This window comes from Octodon degus, unplaced genomic scaffold (assembly GCF_000260255.1).
Source record: "Octodon degus isolate 3935 unplaced genomic scaffold, OctDeg1.0 scaffold00089, whole genome shotgun sequence".
NCBI lineage: Eukaryota > Metazoa > Chordata > Mammalia > Rodentia > Octodontidae > Octodon > Octodon degus.
Window position 1 is genome coordinate 1,362,499 of NW_004524665.1, and position 15,850 is coordinate 1,378,348.

Below are 15,850 nucleotides of genomic sequence, written 5' to 3' on the forward strand. Positions count from 1 at the left end.
CCCTAGATAAACTCTAAAATCCAAAGATACATGAAGACTAGTGCTTTTATTTCTAAATTATATTCCAACCTCCCTAGATAAACTCTAAAATCCAAGGATACATGAAGACTAGTGCTAGATGGCAATCTTAAGATAGCATCTTACCATGCCACAGCTCATCATGCTTTTTTGCATTTCTAGGGGAAGTTTTTGTCGGAGCTGTTTGGGCTCTTCCTCTTTTACCACCGACACAATCTTTAGTACTTTCTTCATCCTCTCTCACAGGTTTGTACCTAAAGTGATACAACAGTGTATTTTACATATACATTTTAAAATTCCAAAGCTAGAACCAAGCCATAGACCACACACAGAATCCCTAGAAAAACTCTCTGAAACTTATTATTCTCTTCTCTCCTTTGTTGAATTCTAAGAACTACCAATACCAATGCTTCCTACAAGAAAATACTTAGGAACTATCTAAGGAGGCCACCTGAGAAAGAGTGGCTCTGGAAGAATGGATTTTTTCAAATATGAGTAGCAGACACTAACAGGCACCAAGTGCCACACAGAACTCAGAGATGCCAAGGTCTTTACCACTCAAAAGATCACCATCTTATGGAGACATTTTTGTCTCAAAGACCCGAAATGAATCTAAGAAGCATTATGTAAACTATTATTCCCCACAAGTATGTTTTCTGGTAAACTGGGGAAGCTACATACATATGTATATGCACTTAATTAAATATGTAAAGGGGTGAGGATATAGCTCAATGACTAAGTGCCTGCCTGGCAAGTGCAATGTCCCGAGTTTGATCCTCAGTACCAAAAAAACCAAGTAATTCAATACATGAAGTACTCTATCTTTTAGTAATTATAAAGTTACAGTATTATCCTCTTTAAAAAGCCAGCTATACATTTAATATGTCTTACAATACATGAACAGTTTCTAAATTCATAAAATACCAATAGAAATAGTCTTCCGACTTGCCATATCGTATGCGTCTTTGTCCAAATGCCAGCTCTCCCCAGTGGATTGCTCTCGTCGTCTGTGGACTCTCGCTCATCCTCAGCCTGCACGCTGAACTGCCGCACTGCCTGATACACAGTCATGTTGTACGGCAGCAAATGTTCTCCAATGTAAAACTGCAGCCTGTGTCTGACATTGCCTGAATTTAAGAACTGTGCAGCCTGAAAAAATAAAACAAAGCAAAACCCTTTTAAAGCACAGACCTGGGCCACCTTATCGTAAGCCTGGAGATCATCCATAGATGCTTGAAACTGCAGAGTACTGGACTCGAAAGGCCCTTACCTGAAGTGTTTGGGACTAGATGTGCTGTGGACTATTTTGAATTTTAAGTTATCAGCATAAACATGATGAGAGACCTTGGCAATGAGGTCTAAGTCTAAATACATTTCAATTTATGTTTCCTGTGTACCTTACACATAGCCTTGAAGGTAAATTTGTATTTTTAATGCATCTGCATTTTGACTGCAACCTCTCACCTGAGGTCAAGTGTGGAATTTCCACTTAATGATATTAGGCTGGCACTCAAAAAGATTCAGATTATGTAACACCTCAGATTAAGTTTAACTTAGGAATTAGGCACAGCAAGAGATTAACATAATACAGTAGTTTTAACAACATACTACCTCTATGAAAGTCACTTAGAATTTAGGAACTTTATATATTTCTGGCACATGATGATAAATTACAAAAATCTAAGCCACAGAAGAGTAACCAGTGTACATCATAACATGATGGGAGTAGCTTGTACCTTACCAGAGACTCGTCTATTTCTTCATCAGATCCATCATCATCACTGTCTTCCTCATCCTCTCGAACTCTTCCATACCCTAAATACCCAAGAAGCCTGTTAACACTTAGCAATGTCAGGTTTCAAAGAAAAGCCTATAAACCACTTAAACTGGTCCTCTTTGAAAAACAAGATACACATATTACACTCTATGAAGCGAAAGACTAGAGCAAACTCTCAAGCATAGCATATCTTTTCAAGTACATTCCAACTGGAATAAGCTCTTCAGACAAGAAGTCAACCTCCACTCAGCTGAATGAACATACAATGAGAGGACCCAGGCTCCCATGGTCTAGGTTTCATCAGAAAGAATATTAAAACGGGAACAGTATACATCTCTCTTAACAGTAATTCCACCCCAAATATACATATAAACACACGAAATATGCATGAAAAGTACCTCTAACAACAAGATATCTCTCAATAGCTTGTACCAGAGCCAGGGGATCAATCTTGACAGGACCACCCTTCCACTGCTTCACATTGGCGCAGTCAGGATGTCTTTGCAACTGGCATTTTAACTGATGTGTGTTGAAAAATTTTAAAGCCTGTGATCCTCTGTTAAGAGAGAAGCTCAAGATAATTTGTGAAAAAAAAGTTATTCTATATTATTTTCACAATTGATATACATTAATTAAAATAAATTATGCAAACTTCATTTTCCTAAAGCAAAAACAAGCACTTACAAGGTCTACAAATGACAAAGCCAGTGTTTAAGTAGAAATTATGACTAAAATATAAAACATGAGTGTAAACACATGCACATGAAAACATTTAATCAACATTTGTTCTCTCTGCAAACCCACATGAGCAGGAACACTTTGCCGAGGATATCTGGCTATTTCTCTGGAATAAAAATTTTTCCAACTATCTGAGCGCACTTTTGCAACATGCTATTCGCTACTCTGCCTTTTTCTACTAAATTCCTATTAAAAACAAATAGTCATAGTTTTTTTTTTATTTTTATTTATTTATTTATGTGTGTGTGTGTGTGTGTGGCCAGCTCAGCCCACCAGGGGGCGGGGCTGGCTGGCATGTGGTGCTGGGGGATTGAACCACAGTCCCTGTGCTTTGCTAAACTTGTTCTAAGTAAGTGCTTTAGACCACTGAGCCATCTTACCAGCCCCAAGTCATAGTTCTTATTCATGCTGTTTTCAATCAAATTTTTAAAAAAAGATTTAAAAACTCTTTAGAATGTGGATCTTAAAGCCAAACTATAACTTCTTAAGTTTCAGATCAAAATATTCTATAAAGTTTATAGCATTCCATACATAACATGTAATAACTTTTATGATTCATTAATTCAGTGTGCAGCACTTCACAAATCTTTTGAAAAGTATTTTACGAAAAAAAACAAGTATTTATTAATAACGTAAAACTTCAAAACAAACATTTGTTAAAACTCAACATGACAGGAAGTTATAATCGCTAATACCACATATAAAATCATGGAAAATAAATTATTACTCATATCCATAAAACACTTAAGATTTACGTGTATCATTAACTAAGCCTCCTGCAGAAGTTGGCAGGACACTTGCTTTTTTGCATACTTTTAAAACCAAGTTTAAGACACCTGATAGGATCTTAGAGATAAAAAGCATTAGATTTAGGGCTGGGGGATGTAGCTTAAAGGGAGAGTGCTGGCCTTACAAACATGAGGCCTCAGGTCCAATCCCGGCATGGCCAAACGAAAGAATCAATCTCTTCAGTCCTTACTCAAGAATGTTCTTTGCACAAACCAAGACTTTACCACACCTCTTGCCACTTTACCTCAACAGTAACCACCACATACCAGTGGCAAGGGTGTACGCAGGAGATGGTCCTTACCTGCCTCCAGTTCCATTCCCGCTAGGAAAATCATGCACTTTGACTGGAAATTGTTCCATTTGGCTGAGACAATTATTCATTTTGTGAACTAATGCCAACAAAGGTGCATTACCCACTGGTTCCACTCTCCCAATGGGCTCATCTCCAGGAAGCTAAAGTTATAAATAAACCAACAGGTTATGCAAGGCCTTCTGAAGATGAAACACTCCTCAACTAGAAAATTTAATAAGCAGTTTTAGAAAACAGAATCATTCATTCATGTTCTATCTTTTATAACAGACTTGATTGAGACTTTCCAGAAAAATTATTTCAATAAAGACACTCTTGTTCTGCCCACAATCCTTTGCTCAAAGCTTTATACACTTATAATTCAGAAATCCAAAAGGTTCTAAAAACACAAGCTGTTGGATGGTAAAACCTGACCCAGATAGACACAAGATTTACAAACTTCATTTACCTCCTTTTAGTAAGACTACTTATACTTTGCTACAAAAAATATTTAAGACATATGACACAAGAGTGCTATTCAGAATCCATTCAGGATATTACTATACTTCACCACAGAACTCTTAAACCCATCCAGCCTCATGAGTTTGAAGAGATGAGAGATCCGTACCTAATCTTTTTTTTTTTTTAAATATTTATTTATTTTTATTTATTACATTTATTTATTGTGTGTGTGTGTGGCCAGCTCAGCCCACCAGGGGGCGGGGCTGGCTGGCATGTGGTGCTGGGGATCGAACCGTGGTCCCTGTGCTTCGCCAAGCTTGATTCAAGTAGGTGCTTTAGACCACTGAGCCATCTCTCCAGCCCCCCGTACCTAATCTTAAGCACAGCATAAAAATACATCCAATATGGTCACACATCTATTTAATCTCTAGTCTGTATCAACTCTCTTCAGGCTGCTCCACAAGTTGATATAAACAGTGTGCAAATGCTTGTGAGCCCTGCAGGGGCATGGTGTTAAGTACTTCTGCTAATACATGGAGTATAATCCTTCGGCCTATCACATGGATCATCTGGAGAGAGATTTTATTTCTGAGGGGATCACCTTCTCTTGAAGCAGTTAGAGAAGTGTGTTAGGTTAACAGCATACAGAAGTAGTAACCCTCCTACCAACACTCACTGATGTGAAGGGAGCCAGCCTCTGCCTTCTGATCTAGTCATCCATGTTATAAACAAAGATCACTGGAATTGTTAGGGCAATGTTTTATGCACAACAAAAAAATGTCTAGTCTACATCTACAACTTAGCTGTGCCAACCCAGTTTCCTAAAACAAGATACCGTAAAACCTAATACATTTAAAAACCAAGTTTTAGGAATAAAATATTTTCACAGTTAAGAGAATACTAATACTTTCAATGGCTTGTCTTGCCATGGGGGAAAAAAAAAGTGTGTTGGTGCAACTTTAGTACACTCTGACCACAGAAACTGATGTGGTCTTTGTCATTTTGTTGTTTTACTATTTACTTTGACATATACAATTCCAAGGAATCCAAATGCATATGAGCTAGAAACTTTTCCTCAGTACCATGACCAACATCTACTGTAAATTATTACTGGGATGAAAACACGTTCCTTAGTGAACACTTACTCTTCAGGTATACAAGCGTCATTAGATAACTTACTGGAGAAGAAAAAAATACATGAAGGAATCTCTTTAATCGGATCTCTCTGCTCACAGCATCCTTTTCACTTTTAGATGTCAAATACAGCAACAGCTGCTTCACAAATCCACTATGCTGGATTTCAAAAGATGAAACATCTGACTCTGAGACTATGCTACGGATTTCTACAAGGCACTCAGCTCCACCATCCACCTGTAAGAGTTGAGAACATATTTCTGTACTGATTTAAACACCACTTACTAAATGCACAATTCACATTTCCACAGAAGGAATGCAATACGTTCATTCTCAATACTTAACCATAACACTAACTTTAAGTGCTTAAAAGGGGGAGCAGGCATGCCAAGAAAGTGGCACACTCTTAGCACATCTTGGGAACTAGGATCCAACACACAGACACATAGAAGAATGCCGAGAATCTCATAATGCAAGCTTGGCATCTGTAACATATACACAGTGTGTGGGGGCGGAAGTAGCATGCAAGAATGAGGTGCCAGGCATGGTGGCTCTCATGCCATTCATCCTAGCACTCAGGATGCCAAGGCAGGAAGATGATGAGAGTTTAAGGACAGCCATTACTACATGGTGCGATCTTGTCTCAAAAAGCAAAAAAAAAAAGCAAAGTAGAACAAAAAGAACAGGGACGAAACAATAAGGGGCTATAACAACATCAGAATGAAAGATGAGGGTTGGTGAGATAGAGCCTGCTTAAGCAGGCGCAGGGACCAGAGCTCAATCCCCGCACCCACCAGCCACCAAGACCGGGCGTGGTGGTGCACGCCTATAATTCCAGAGCTGGGGAGGCTGAGACAGGAGTCCGAGCTGCGTAGCAACATACTGTACCAAATACATAATAAAAAATAAAAAGTTTTTTAAAAAAGAATGACAGATGAAATAAGAAACCAAGATGCTATTTTCAGTTAAAGCATTCAAAGCCTTAAGTAAACGGACAACTTTCCAGGAAAACAGGAGCCAAAGTTACTCAAGATGCATCCAAAGCATCAACATAAAGTAATAAAAAATGAAGAATCAGATGAAAAAACTGTTAAACCTCTGCCCTCATGTGCTGGAAGACTCCATTATGGAGAGGAGTTAAGCAGAATGCTACCAACTCCATCATCCACAGGTGAAAAGATGTGCTTGAGGGGCATTTCTGACATCTCTCCAATTGTCAGGAGAAAAGGGATGTGGCAACATGAATGAGATTTCCAGTGCATTTAACAAAAATGGACCATGGTAGTCAAGGGACACCTAAAAGAAAAAGTGGCAAAGGCACGTGTTAGGCTAAAAAAAGTACATCTAAATGCGAGTTAAAGCCATGGAAAGACATGGAGTCATTAAGGAAAGGAGTAGCAAGCACAGAAGGATGAGCGGGATGCCCTGGGCAGCGCAGTGCACCTGGAGGTTGAGTTGTTCAGTTGCAGCACAAAGTCTCTGAAGGACATTCAGTGCAGGGTTGCTTCCGTCCATATTCTCAGAACTAAAGTAACGCTCTACAAATTTATGCGCCTGCTCCTTAATCCATCCTTTAATTTTTTCTCTACAAAAGTAGAAAAGACATTTATTACATCTCAGCATACCCAGAAAAGATCTCAAATTATGTCCCTAATCAAAGTCGTAACTGCAACACTCAAAACCCATCTGGCTCATATTTATTGATTAATAAATCAGGCTTCCTATTAACCAAATTAAGTTTCATTTTAAAAATGGATGATGATGTACCTAGAGAATTGTCTGGGTACTTAAAATACACTCCAGGTCATTACATGAAGGGTAAACAAGATATTTTCTGATAGCCCTAAAATTAAAGTTTCCTAAATATTCACCAAAAGCAATTTTCCATGGTTTGTTCCCTCCAAAGTGCAAACATATCTGCCCTGCCCTTTACTTCTATTTCCTAGGAATGGAAGTAGACAACTGTAAATGAGAAACATGTGATTGTTAAATGCATCACTGTGATAAATGAGACCTGGCTGTTTTGAGTTACAAGTGATGGTAGTTTAAGAAATATTTATTTTCACTATCCAAAATTCATAAAAACCATAAAAGCATTTTTGTTTTTCAAATAGCACTTGATTTTTAAAAAAATATCATGTAAAAATAATCCATGTTGGCATTTGACAGAATCTCTTTCCCAAAACAAAGAAAAATAGCAAAAGAAACAAATTCTCAAGCATTTTAAAAGCTATACAAAAATTGGTGTCAAATTGTTTACCAGGTCCTGAAATAGGGCTCTCCTCTAAAATCCTTAAGTTCCACTGAAATGAGGGAGGGGAAAGCTATCACAAAAGTTATGTGTGTGGACGGAAAATGCCAGGATTTCCTTGTCCAGAGCAAAATGGAGGAAGGTTCCACAGGAAACAATTTGTTTGGTTCTGAATATATAGAACTCCTAGTTCGAGATGGTGAACAGCTTTACATTTCAAGAGTGACATTTAGGACAAAGGCAGACATAAGTGTATAACTAAAGAATCTAGTTCATCCTTGAGCTATACCACTCCTGGGAACCAAACTTGCCTATCCATGTATAAGTGTGCTGACTGATACAACGCTAAGGGTTTTCAAAGCAGCACAGGCTTTCCCCACTTCACCTATTATTGGATATGGTATCCTTGGAGGCAGCCCTGGCAAGACCACTGACTCCTGCAGTTCGTGCCGGCTCAATATTGCTGCTGTTGGACTGTGCACTTAATCTTCCCCAAGTTTTTGGATTCAAGCTTGCCAGGAAAGAAGATTTAGGTGACGGAGTAGTAGTGGGGCTTTTAGCTAGGAACAGAGAAGAACTACAGTTAAGCCATTTAACATTAACAGGCGAAAATCAAGTAAGTTTAAAATTCATAGTCTTCAATAGGTAATTAACTAAAGAACCAACAGCACTGGGTCTTCCAGAAACTCAGGTACACTGCCACTGCCTTTCACTGTGTTCCCCCACCAACAATTTTACCAGAGGAGGTACCTTGATTGTCTACTTTGTCATCATCTCTTGGAGGTGAGTACTTTGGCCTTCTTGGCCCTCGTTTTGGCAGTCGTTTTCTCTTCAGAACATCACTTAATCGACTATCACATGGGAAAACACAAAGTTTAGTAGTAATTACCACTTGAAGACCAAGCTAACTGGCAGAAGCAATGAATTACAAAAATATTGTAACAGTGTGGCTCTTTTAGTGACCATGCTGATTCTGGGCCAGTGACCATTCAGATACACTAACACAGTAAACTCCTAACATCCAAAAATCAAATAGCATCTGATTAATCCTCCATGTACTGAACTTTATTATACAAAAGTACAAAGAATACATAAGACACATTATGGTCTATAGCTAGACATCCCCCCAAAGCCTCCTGCTCTCACTGGTGGGACTATGGGGAGGTAGATTAGCCCACTGATGGCTTTACAGCTGACTTGCTGTGCAGTGGAACGTGGTGGGAAGAGGGAGGTCCCACGGAGTGGCCTGGTAGGGTTCACTTCCTCCCTCTCTTCTTTAAACCTCTCTCTGCTTCACACCACCATGCTATGAGCTGCTTTTCCTCTGCCACGCTGCCCTGCCTAGAGCCAGCTGAAACCTTTATCAACTGTGTGCCAAAATAAACTTTTCCTTCTTTAAATGTGGGGCATGGGTATTATGTCTTAGTGACAAGGAAGTAATCAAGACAACAAACATACAATTAAAAAAAAAAAATCAAAGTAGTTAACAACAACTTACCACCTAGAAAAAGTACGTAACATGTAAGGACTAAATCTCTGGCCTAAATTACATGACACTATTGCTCATACTATCAAAACACTCTGCTTTTTGTTTATAATATCCTACTTGGGGGCCTAGCCCTAGCTCAGTTCTTTAAGTGGCTGCTTCCACAAAGCTGTCAGCCTCAGGTTGCTGTAGTTCGATCCCCACAACCCTCCAGCCAGCCAAACAAGCCGAGGGCATTCAGAGCAAAAAAAAAAAAAAAAAAAAAACCACCTTATAATATCCTACTCAAAGTAAATTCCATGGGGTGAGAACAACATACTATGTATGTTTATAAACACTTCTGTGGGATTTTAACACCTACATATAAATCTAGTATTGCATAAGCAATATTATTTGAATTAAAACCATAATTAAAGCTAAATTTTTCATAGGTTATATGCTTAACAATGCTGGCAATTTATTTTTTGGCGGAACCGGGGATTGAACTCAGGCCCTTGTCTACTGAGCTATCTTCATGGCCCCAATAATTTTAAACCTTTCTTTTTTTTCATTTACGTAATTGGTATAGGGTCTCACTTAGCATCTCAGATGTAGTAATCCTGTTTTCAGCCTGGCGAGCATTGGGATTACAGCCATGTGCCACCATGCCCAGACTCTGTCACTGGCTCAGCATGCCCCAAGGTACCTGGCGCAGCAGGTCCCTGCGTTTGCCAAAGAAGGCGCTTTAGTCTGCTGAGCTCTCTCTCCAGCCCTGCTGGCAATAATTTGAAACTTTTTTTTTTTGCATTTTAAGGAAAGGTCTACAGTATCCAGGGTCTTACTACTAGATCCTACTAGCAGTGATCCGCCTGTTTATAGCCTCCCAAGTGCTGGGATTACAGGCCACGCCACCAGACCCAGTTTCAATTGCCATCTCAACCCACCCCGGGGACGGGGCCAGCAGAGCAGGCCCAGGAATTGAACCCCCAGCCCCTGCTTGCAGGTGCTTTAATCCACTGAGTTATTTGGCCAGCCCTTTGAAACAATTGATTCTTAGGATAACAAAGTTAAATAAGATGTAAAAGATGAAAAATTCTTTGATTTCTGCACCTAAATTAATTAATTAAAATTTAAAAAAATCTTTGATTATTTTAGTGACTCAAAAATAAAAGAATTTGGAAAAAGTCTTCCAACATCTTAAGTTTCTATAACAGAAATCTACTTAATGTTCAAATGTACCTGACAAAAGGGATAAATGGATCTTGAAAACTGAAGCCTAAACAATTTCTACTTTAAAAATATGAACAGGGGCCACCAAGATAGCTTAGTGGCCTAAAGCGCCTACACAGGCAAGATTAGGCAAGTGCAGGGACCACGGGTTCCATCTCTGGCACCATATGCAATGCCAGCCCAGCCCCTAGGGTGGGCTGGCCACAGAGTCTGGGCGTGAAGGCACATACCTATAATCCCAGCTAGGGAGGCTGAAAACAGGAGGATCACTATGACTCCGAGCTGCATAGTAAGACCCTGAAACAACCAAATACATTTAAAACAATACATACATGCATACATACATAAAAATATAAACATACTGCTCGAAATAAGGAGCCACCTGAAACATGGAACCACTTAAAAACTCTGGGAAAAGTACATTGTGTGGTACTGGGGACTAAACCTTGAACCTCAGGAATGCCAAGCAAATGCTTTAGCACCAGATTACATCCTTAAATTCTGAAAATGTTTGAAGAGAAAGATCCCTTCCTTTCTTTGGAGACTCTAGAAATTAACATTAACTCAAAAGTAGCTCAAAGATACTGCATTTGTTTTACCATACAATGAAACCTCCGCGATGTCTTAAGACACCATGCTTGCATTGTACAGCAAACCCCTCCAATAATTTAAATGCTACTGCGGTCAGTGAGAAAGAAGAGATGGGAAGGCTGCAGGGGCAAAGAATAGCAAGCGCAACCGGGTGTGGTGGCACACACCTGTAATCCTAACAGCAAGAGGCTGAGGCAAAACAAGCATCTGAACTACACTGCAAGACCCTGTCATCTGGAAAACAAAGTTCCACTTAGGAAAGTAAACAGCACTCAATATTCTTCAGGTTCTAGTCTCTTCAAACTTAGCTGATAACAGCTGCCACCTAAATGCAACAGTTTCCCTTAAAACAACAGTCACCTGGTCCTAAGTCTCAGTGTGCTGCAAGCTGTGGACCTGCCACTGCCAGTTTGTATTCAAGCTAGAATGAGTGACTGCCACCAGGTGGCACCAAAAGCAAAATCTCAGGACCCCTCAGTCCACCTCACTATCACAATTAGGCTAGAGGCACAAGGCAGTGTGTACAAGATTTAAGTTTTGAAACTAATTTATTATTACTACTCTCCCCCAACCTACTTTTTCAATTTAAAAGGTTTCAATTTAAAAATGCACTACTGTGCTAACTACATTATAAATTTTATTACTGAATCTGGTTCATTACATACCACTCATGTAGCAATACTTAAGTTCCTAACATAAAAAAAAAAAATGCTATGAGTATAATCTGATTCTAACATTATGAAAACCATTATGAGGGTTTGATAACATAAAAGCACATCAGAAATGAACAACTGGTAACCAGGTGAAAAGTACAAACTTTCACTAAGAATCGTCTTTTTTTCATTTGTTAACATTGAGCGAAGTATATGGTCCCACTTGACAGAAAAATGGGAAATCATGTTTCTCTGTCCTGCTTAACACTTGTAATTTATAATACTGTTTACTATATCAAGAGCTGGATACCTCAAAAGAAGTTCATATGCAGGAATGCAGTAAATAATCACCCACTTACGGAATCAGAAACAAAAGCCAAAACCCCACATCTGTGACATACAAGTGGCTGTTCCTGAGCCCTTGTTCCCTTGCGCGTCAGTGGGAACAGTATGCATGTCTGATATTCCCAAAGCAAGACGCAACCAATATGGCACATTTTCAAAAATGCTTTCTTCTTCCCATGAAACATTTAACGAAAGATGAAAAACCGTGAAACATTTATGCTTCCTGACACATTACCATTTTAGTCCCTGTTTGAGCCTCACGTACCAAAGCAGAACTAAAAGCCACAGCAAAACTCTCACTTACCCTTGAGGGCTGAGATCTAAAGAATCCTCTCTGCTGTGCTGCAAGCTGGGGGATCCCAAGTCCGGTCCAGCATTAGCTGCGGAGGTGGCTGTTCCACTGCTGACTGGTGTGGTTGACCCCAAGGATCCTGACCCATTTGTACATGCCTTTGGTGGACTTGTCAACAAAGATTCTGATTCTGCTAAATGTTTTACTTGATGCATTACACCTTTATAGCAATAAGGACGAGATGAGTCAGTTTCAATTGTGAGTGAGGACTACCTCCCCACCATTACAAGAATCACTAAATGCTAACAAGATGACTGAAAAACAGCTGACAAATGGGAAGTAAAGGGTTTAGAAGCCAGAGATTTCAATCAGACTTCAATGAGAAAATTAAATAGGAAAATTCAAAATTAAAGATATTCATATTGATACCTTCTCATCTTCAAAACCAGACCATATAAAACTTAGGGTTATAAATCCTATACAAAATTCAGAACATCCATTATAAAAACAACACTCAATTACAGAAACACAATGCTCCTTGTGGTGTGACAGAGGAGGAAAAGACCTAGTTAACTTCAAGTTCTGGGAGATAGGATCACAGTAACAGTGCTGCCCATAACAGCTACTTAAGAATGGTGCTTGTCATATTCTTGGAAGAGGGCTAAACTCTTAACTTGTAAGATAGGGTTTTTTTTTCTGTATTTTAGGGAAGGGTCTATAGGGTGCTCAGGGTCTCACTACTAGATCAGACTCAGTGATTCTCCTGTTCACAGCCTCCCAAGTGCGGGGATTAAAGGCATGCAACACCACACCCAGTCTCCCTCTCAGCATGCCCTGGGGGTGGGGCCAGCACAGCAGGCTGGGGTGTCAAACACCCCTCCTCTCCTGTGCCTGCTTGCAGGAGCTTTAATCTGCTGAGCTATTTGGCCAGCCCTGAAATAGGGGTTCTTATCTGAGTTAGCACACAGAAAAGTATGTACATAGGGTGAGGGTGAGTGAGTCCTTAGTTGCATTATCCTAATGCAACTCAGGATAAATTTATATGAATGAATGTACACTTTGCTGGTGAAGAAGCCAGAGCTTCCATAAAATTGAGGGAGGGGGGACAGAATGAATTTAAAACTTTAGGTACTTATTCCAGAAATATTTTTCAATGTATTTATACAGTAAGATGTGCTAGGCACTACAGATAGGGCAATGGACAAAGTAAATACACTCAGGGTCTTGCTGACAAGGGGGACAGATTTTTCAAGAAATTATAATAAAGAACAATATAGTTATGAAAGAGAAAATATAATATGGTTGGAGAACCTTACTGACACTGGAAGAAAAGCAAGATTTCAGAAGTGGCAGGCACACAGAAATCTGAAAGAGCAGTAGGACCTAACTAACCAGATGCAAAGTGACCATTCAGGGCTATTCCATGAAGTTCATCACGTACATGGTTACATAAATAATTTGGTGATGGGAAATACAATGATGGCATTGTTTTTATAAGTATAAGAGGAAGGGCTGGTCAAATAGCTCAGGGGATTAAAGCGCCTGCAAGCAGGTGAGGGGCTAGGCATTCCAGCTGAGTAGGGACTAAACCTCCACTCACTGTGAGCTAACTTTCCTTCCTTCATTTTGGGTGTTGGGTATTTGTCCCAACAATGAGAGAAGAGTAACTGAGACAGTATCTTAAAGGACAAAAAAAGCCATGAAAATAATTCAGCTAAGAAAGAACCTCTTTTATCAATGAGGTAACTACTGGGACAGTCACTTGTCTGAGGTCTTCAAGAAAAGAATGTAAAAGTACCACAACCCCTAGACTGATTTTGGCATTCAAATGCCTCAATTCCAAGAGCAAGACAAACTGCATTCTGAAAGCTTATTCCAATCCTTAAAATATTCTATTATCTATACAATAAAAGATACATTAAATTCTTTAAGGCAAGAATTATTCTAGTCTATCAAGATTTAAGGAAAAAAGCAACAGCTGAAACACAATACTGAAAATTACGAAGTATTCATCAGCCAACAGTGAATGGCACACATGAATATTTAGATGTACTAGACAGAAGCAAACAAATGCCTAATATTTAAAAAAGCTAAAAAAAAGCTAATTGTTTTTGTTTTGTAGATTAAATTTTTATTTCTATTTAAGATTACCTCAAATAAATGAGAACAACATTACCTTCTCTTCTGAAGTAAACACTGAAAATATCAGGTAACTTCTGCATTAAGATCTCTGCCATCTGGAGGGCTCCAACTACTATCTTCAGGTCTTGGCTTGATAGCATGGAGGCAATGTGACTGAAAGGAGAAAGCATTTGTATATAAAAATCTGCCTCAATTTGGTAAATTATTTTTTGGCCATATTATTTTAAATTTAAGAACTAAATACTTTTTTTTTTGAGGAAAAACTCCACTGTAACAATTATTCTTTTTAAATTATCTAGTTTGATATTTTATTTTTATTAAAGCTTTGTGGTTATTATAAACAGACAAAAAGGGGCTCGAGATATATGACACTGATGTATATATCAAATGTTTTCTGTATCATGACAGGACACTTCTGAAATGAGATGCAAAGTAATTTTTCTGAATTTCTAAAATGTTCTTACATTTTCATGTAATGAAAGCTAACATACCTTGAAACAGCATGATTTTTCAGAACATCCTTCAGAAGTTCAGCATCCGCAAAATAAATTATCCTAAGAATTGCTCTAAGGCACTTATGTCTGACTGCAGGTCCAGCTGAGGAGCTATATACTTCATAAAGAACACCAAATAAGGTCTTAATGAAAGACTTAGCCAGTTCCGGATCCTCTTTCATAAGCTGTGCTCGAGCATCATCCTTCTTTAACTCTGAATATCCACCTGTTATAAAATATGCACAGTTGTGAAGGGACTGACTTCAGAAACACAATAAACTATATAAGGTATTCAAGTCATGTAGTTATTTGTAAGGCTATTAAAATTTTTTCATTATAGAACTTTTTAAAATTGAACAATTATCTACAAACTAAAGGCACCATTAGACAAAATTTAGAAATTTATAGCTATGAGAGAGGAAGGTAGACCTAAATTCGAAGCCAGCTGGACTACAGAGTGATTTCAAGGTCAGTCTGAACCACAATGAGAGACCCTGACTCAAAAGCAAAACAAAACAAAATGACAAAATATTATGGCCAGCTTAAGATAACAAGGTATTACCAAACTATTTATTTTTACTAAAATATATATATATATATTTAGCAAAATAACGGAAAATTTTAATACTAACCCACTAAAACACTAGTAAGAAATAATCAGAGTTCAAGAAACAGACAGTAAGAGGGCCAGGGAGTCCAGTGAGCGGGAGAGCACTTGCCTAACATACTCAAGGCCTTGGGATCATCTCTAGCACAGAGCAGGAGAAGGAAGGGAAAGCGGAGCAGAAGAGAAATGGACCACAATATTTAGCTAAAAACTACGTAAAATGCATAATGTAATTCTGCCACTTTGCTTAGAGGACACAGGTAGAAGGGAAAGGTAACTGATGAAAGCTGTAATCCAGAAGCAGGCAAAGTAAAGAGGCCAACCCTGCCCAGCACTGGGGTTTCTAAGTAAAACTGTACTATAACACAACCACGTGCATTGGTTTACATGTGGCACATGGCTGCCTCGGCATTACTGAGTGCAACAGAGGTTGAGCAGAAGCATCTGATCTATAGCACTTAAAATACTTAACTACCGGGCTCTTTTCAGGAAAAAAAAAAAAAAAAAATTGCTGCAGATGCTAAGTGCAAATGCAATACAATGAATCCCTGAGGGGAGGAGAGAGAAAGTGCC

The 15,850-nt window shown here is 38.8% G+C and overlaps 1 protein-coding gene across 29 annotated transcripts in view; it reads right to left on the reverse strand.

The window, feature by feature from the left end:
- The window catches only part of Trip12 (thyroid hormone receptor interactor 12), a 164,240-nt gene that overhangs the window by 40,315 nt on the left and 108,075 nt on the right, over window positions 1–15,850 (reverse strand). For 21 of the 29 annotated variants that reach the window (XR_002822379.1, XM_023722107.1, XM_023722102.1 and 18 more), the window contains 12 exons: window positions 14,668–14,896; window positions 14,211–14,329; window positions 12,047–12,254; window positions 8,209–8,309; window positions 7,844–8,018; window positions 6,651–6,792; window positions 5,253–5,444; window positions 3,624–3,775; window positions 2,194–2,366; window positions 1,760–1,833; window positions 968–1,167; window positions 145–272 (listed from right to left, as the gene is read on the reverse strand). Coding sequence is in view for 28 of the 29 variants with exons in the window: in XM_023722107.1 (XP_023577875.1) it covers window positions 145–272; window positions 968–1,167; window positions 1,760–1,833; window positions 2,194–2,366; window positions 3,624–3,775; window positions 5,253–5,444; window positions 6,651–6,792; window positions 7,844–8,018; window positions 8,209–8,309; window positions 12,047–12,254; window positions 14,211–14,329; window positions 14,668–14,896 (1,893 nt within the window). In the remaining variant the exon portion in view is untranslated. The remainder of the gene's footprint in view (window positions 1–144; window positions 273–967; window positions 1,168–1,759; window positions 1,834–2,193; window positions 2,367–3,623; window positions 3,776–5,252; window positions 5,445–6,650; window positions 6,793–7,843; window positions 8,019–8,208; window positions 8,310–12,046; window positions 12,255–14,210; window positions 14,330–14,667; window positions 14,897–15,850) is intronic. The other 8 variants (XM_023722106.1, XM_023722104.1, XM_023722099.1 and 5 more) reach the window with 1 other exon arrangement.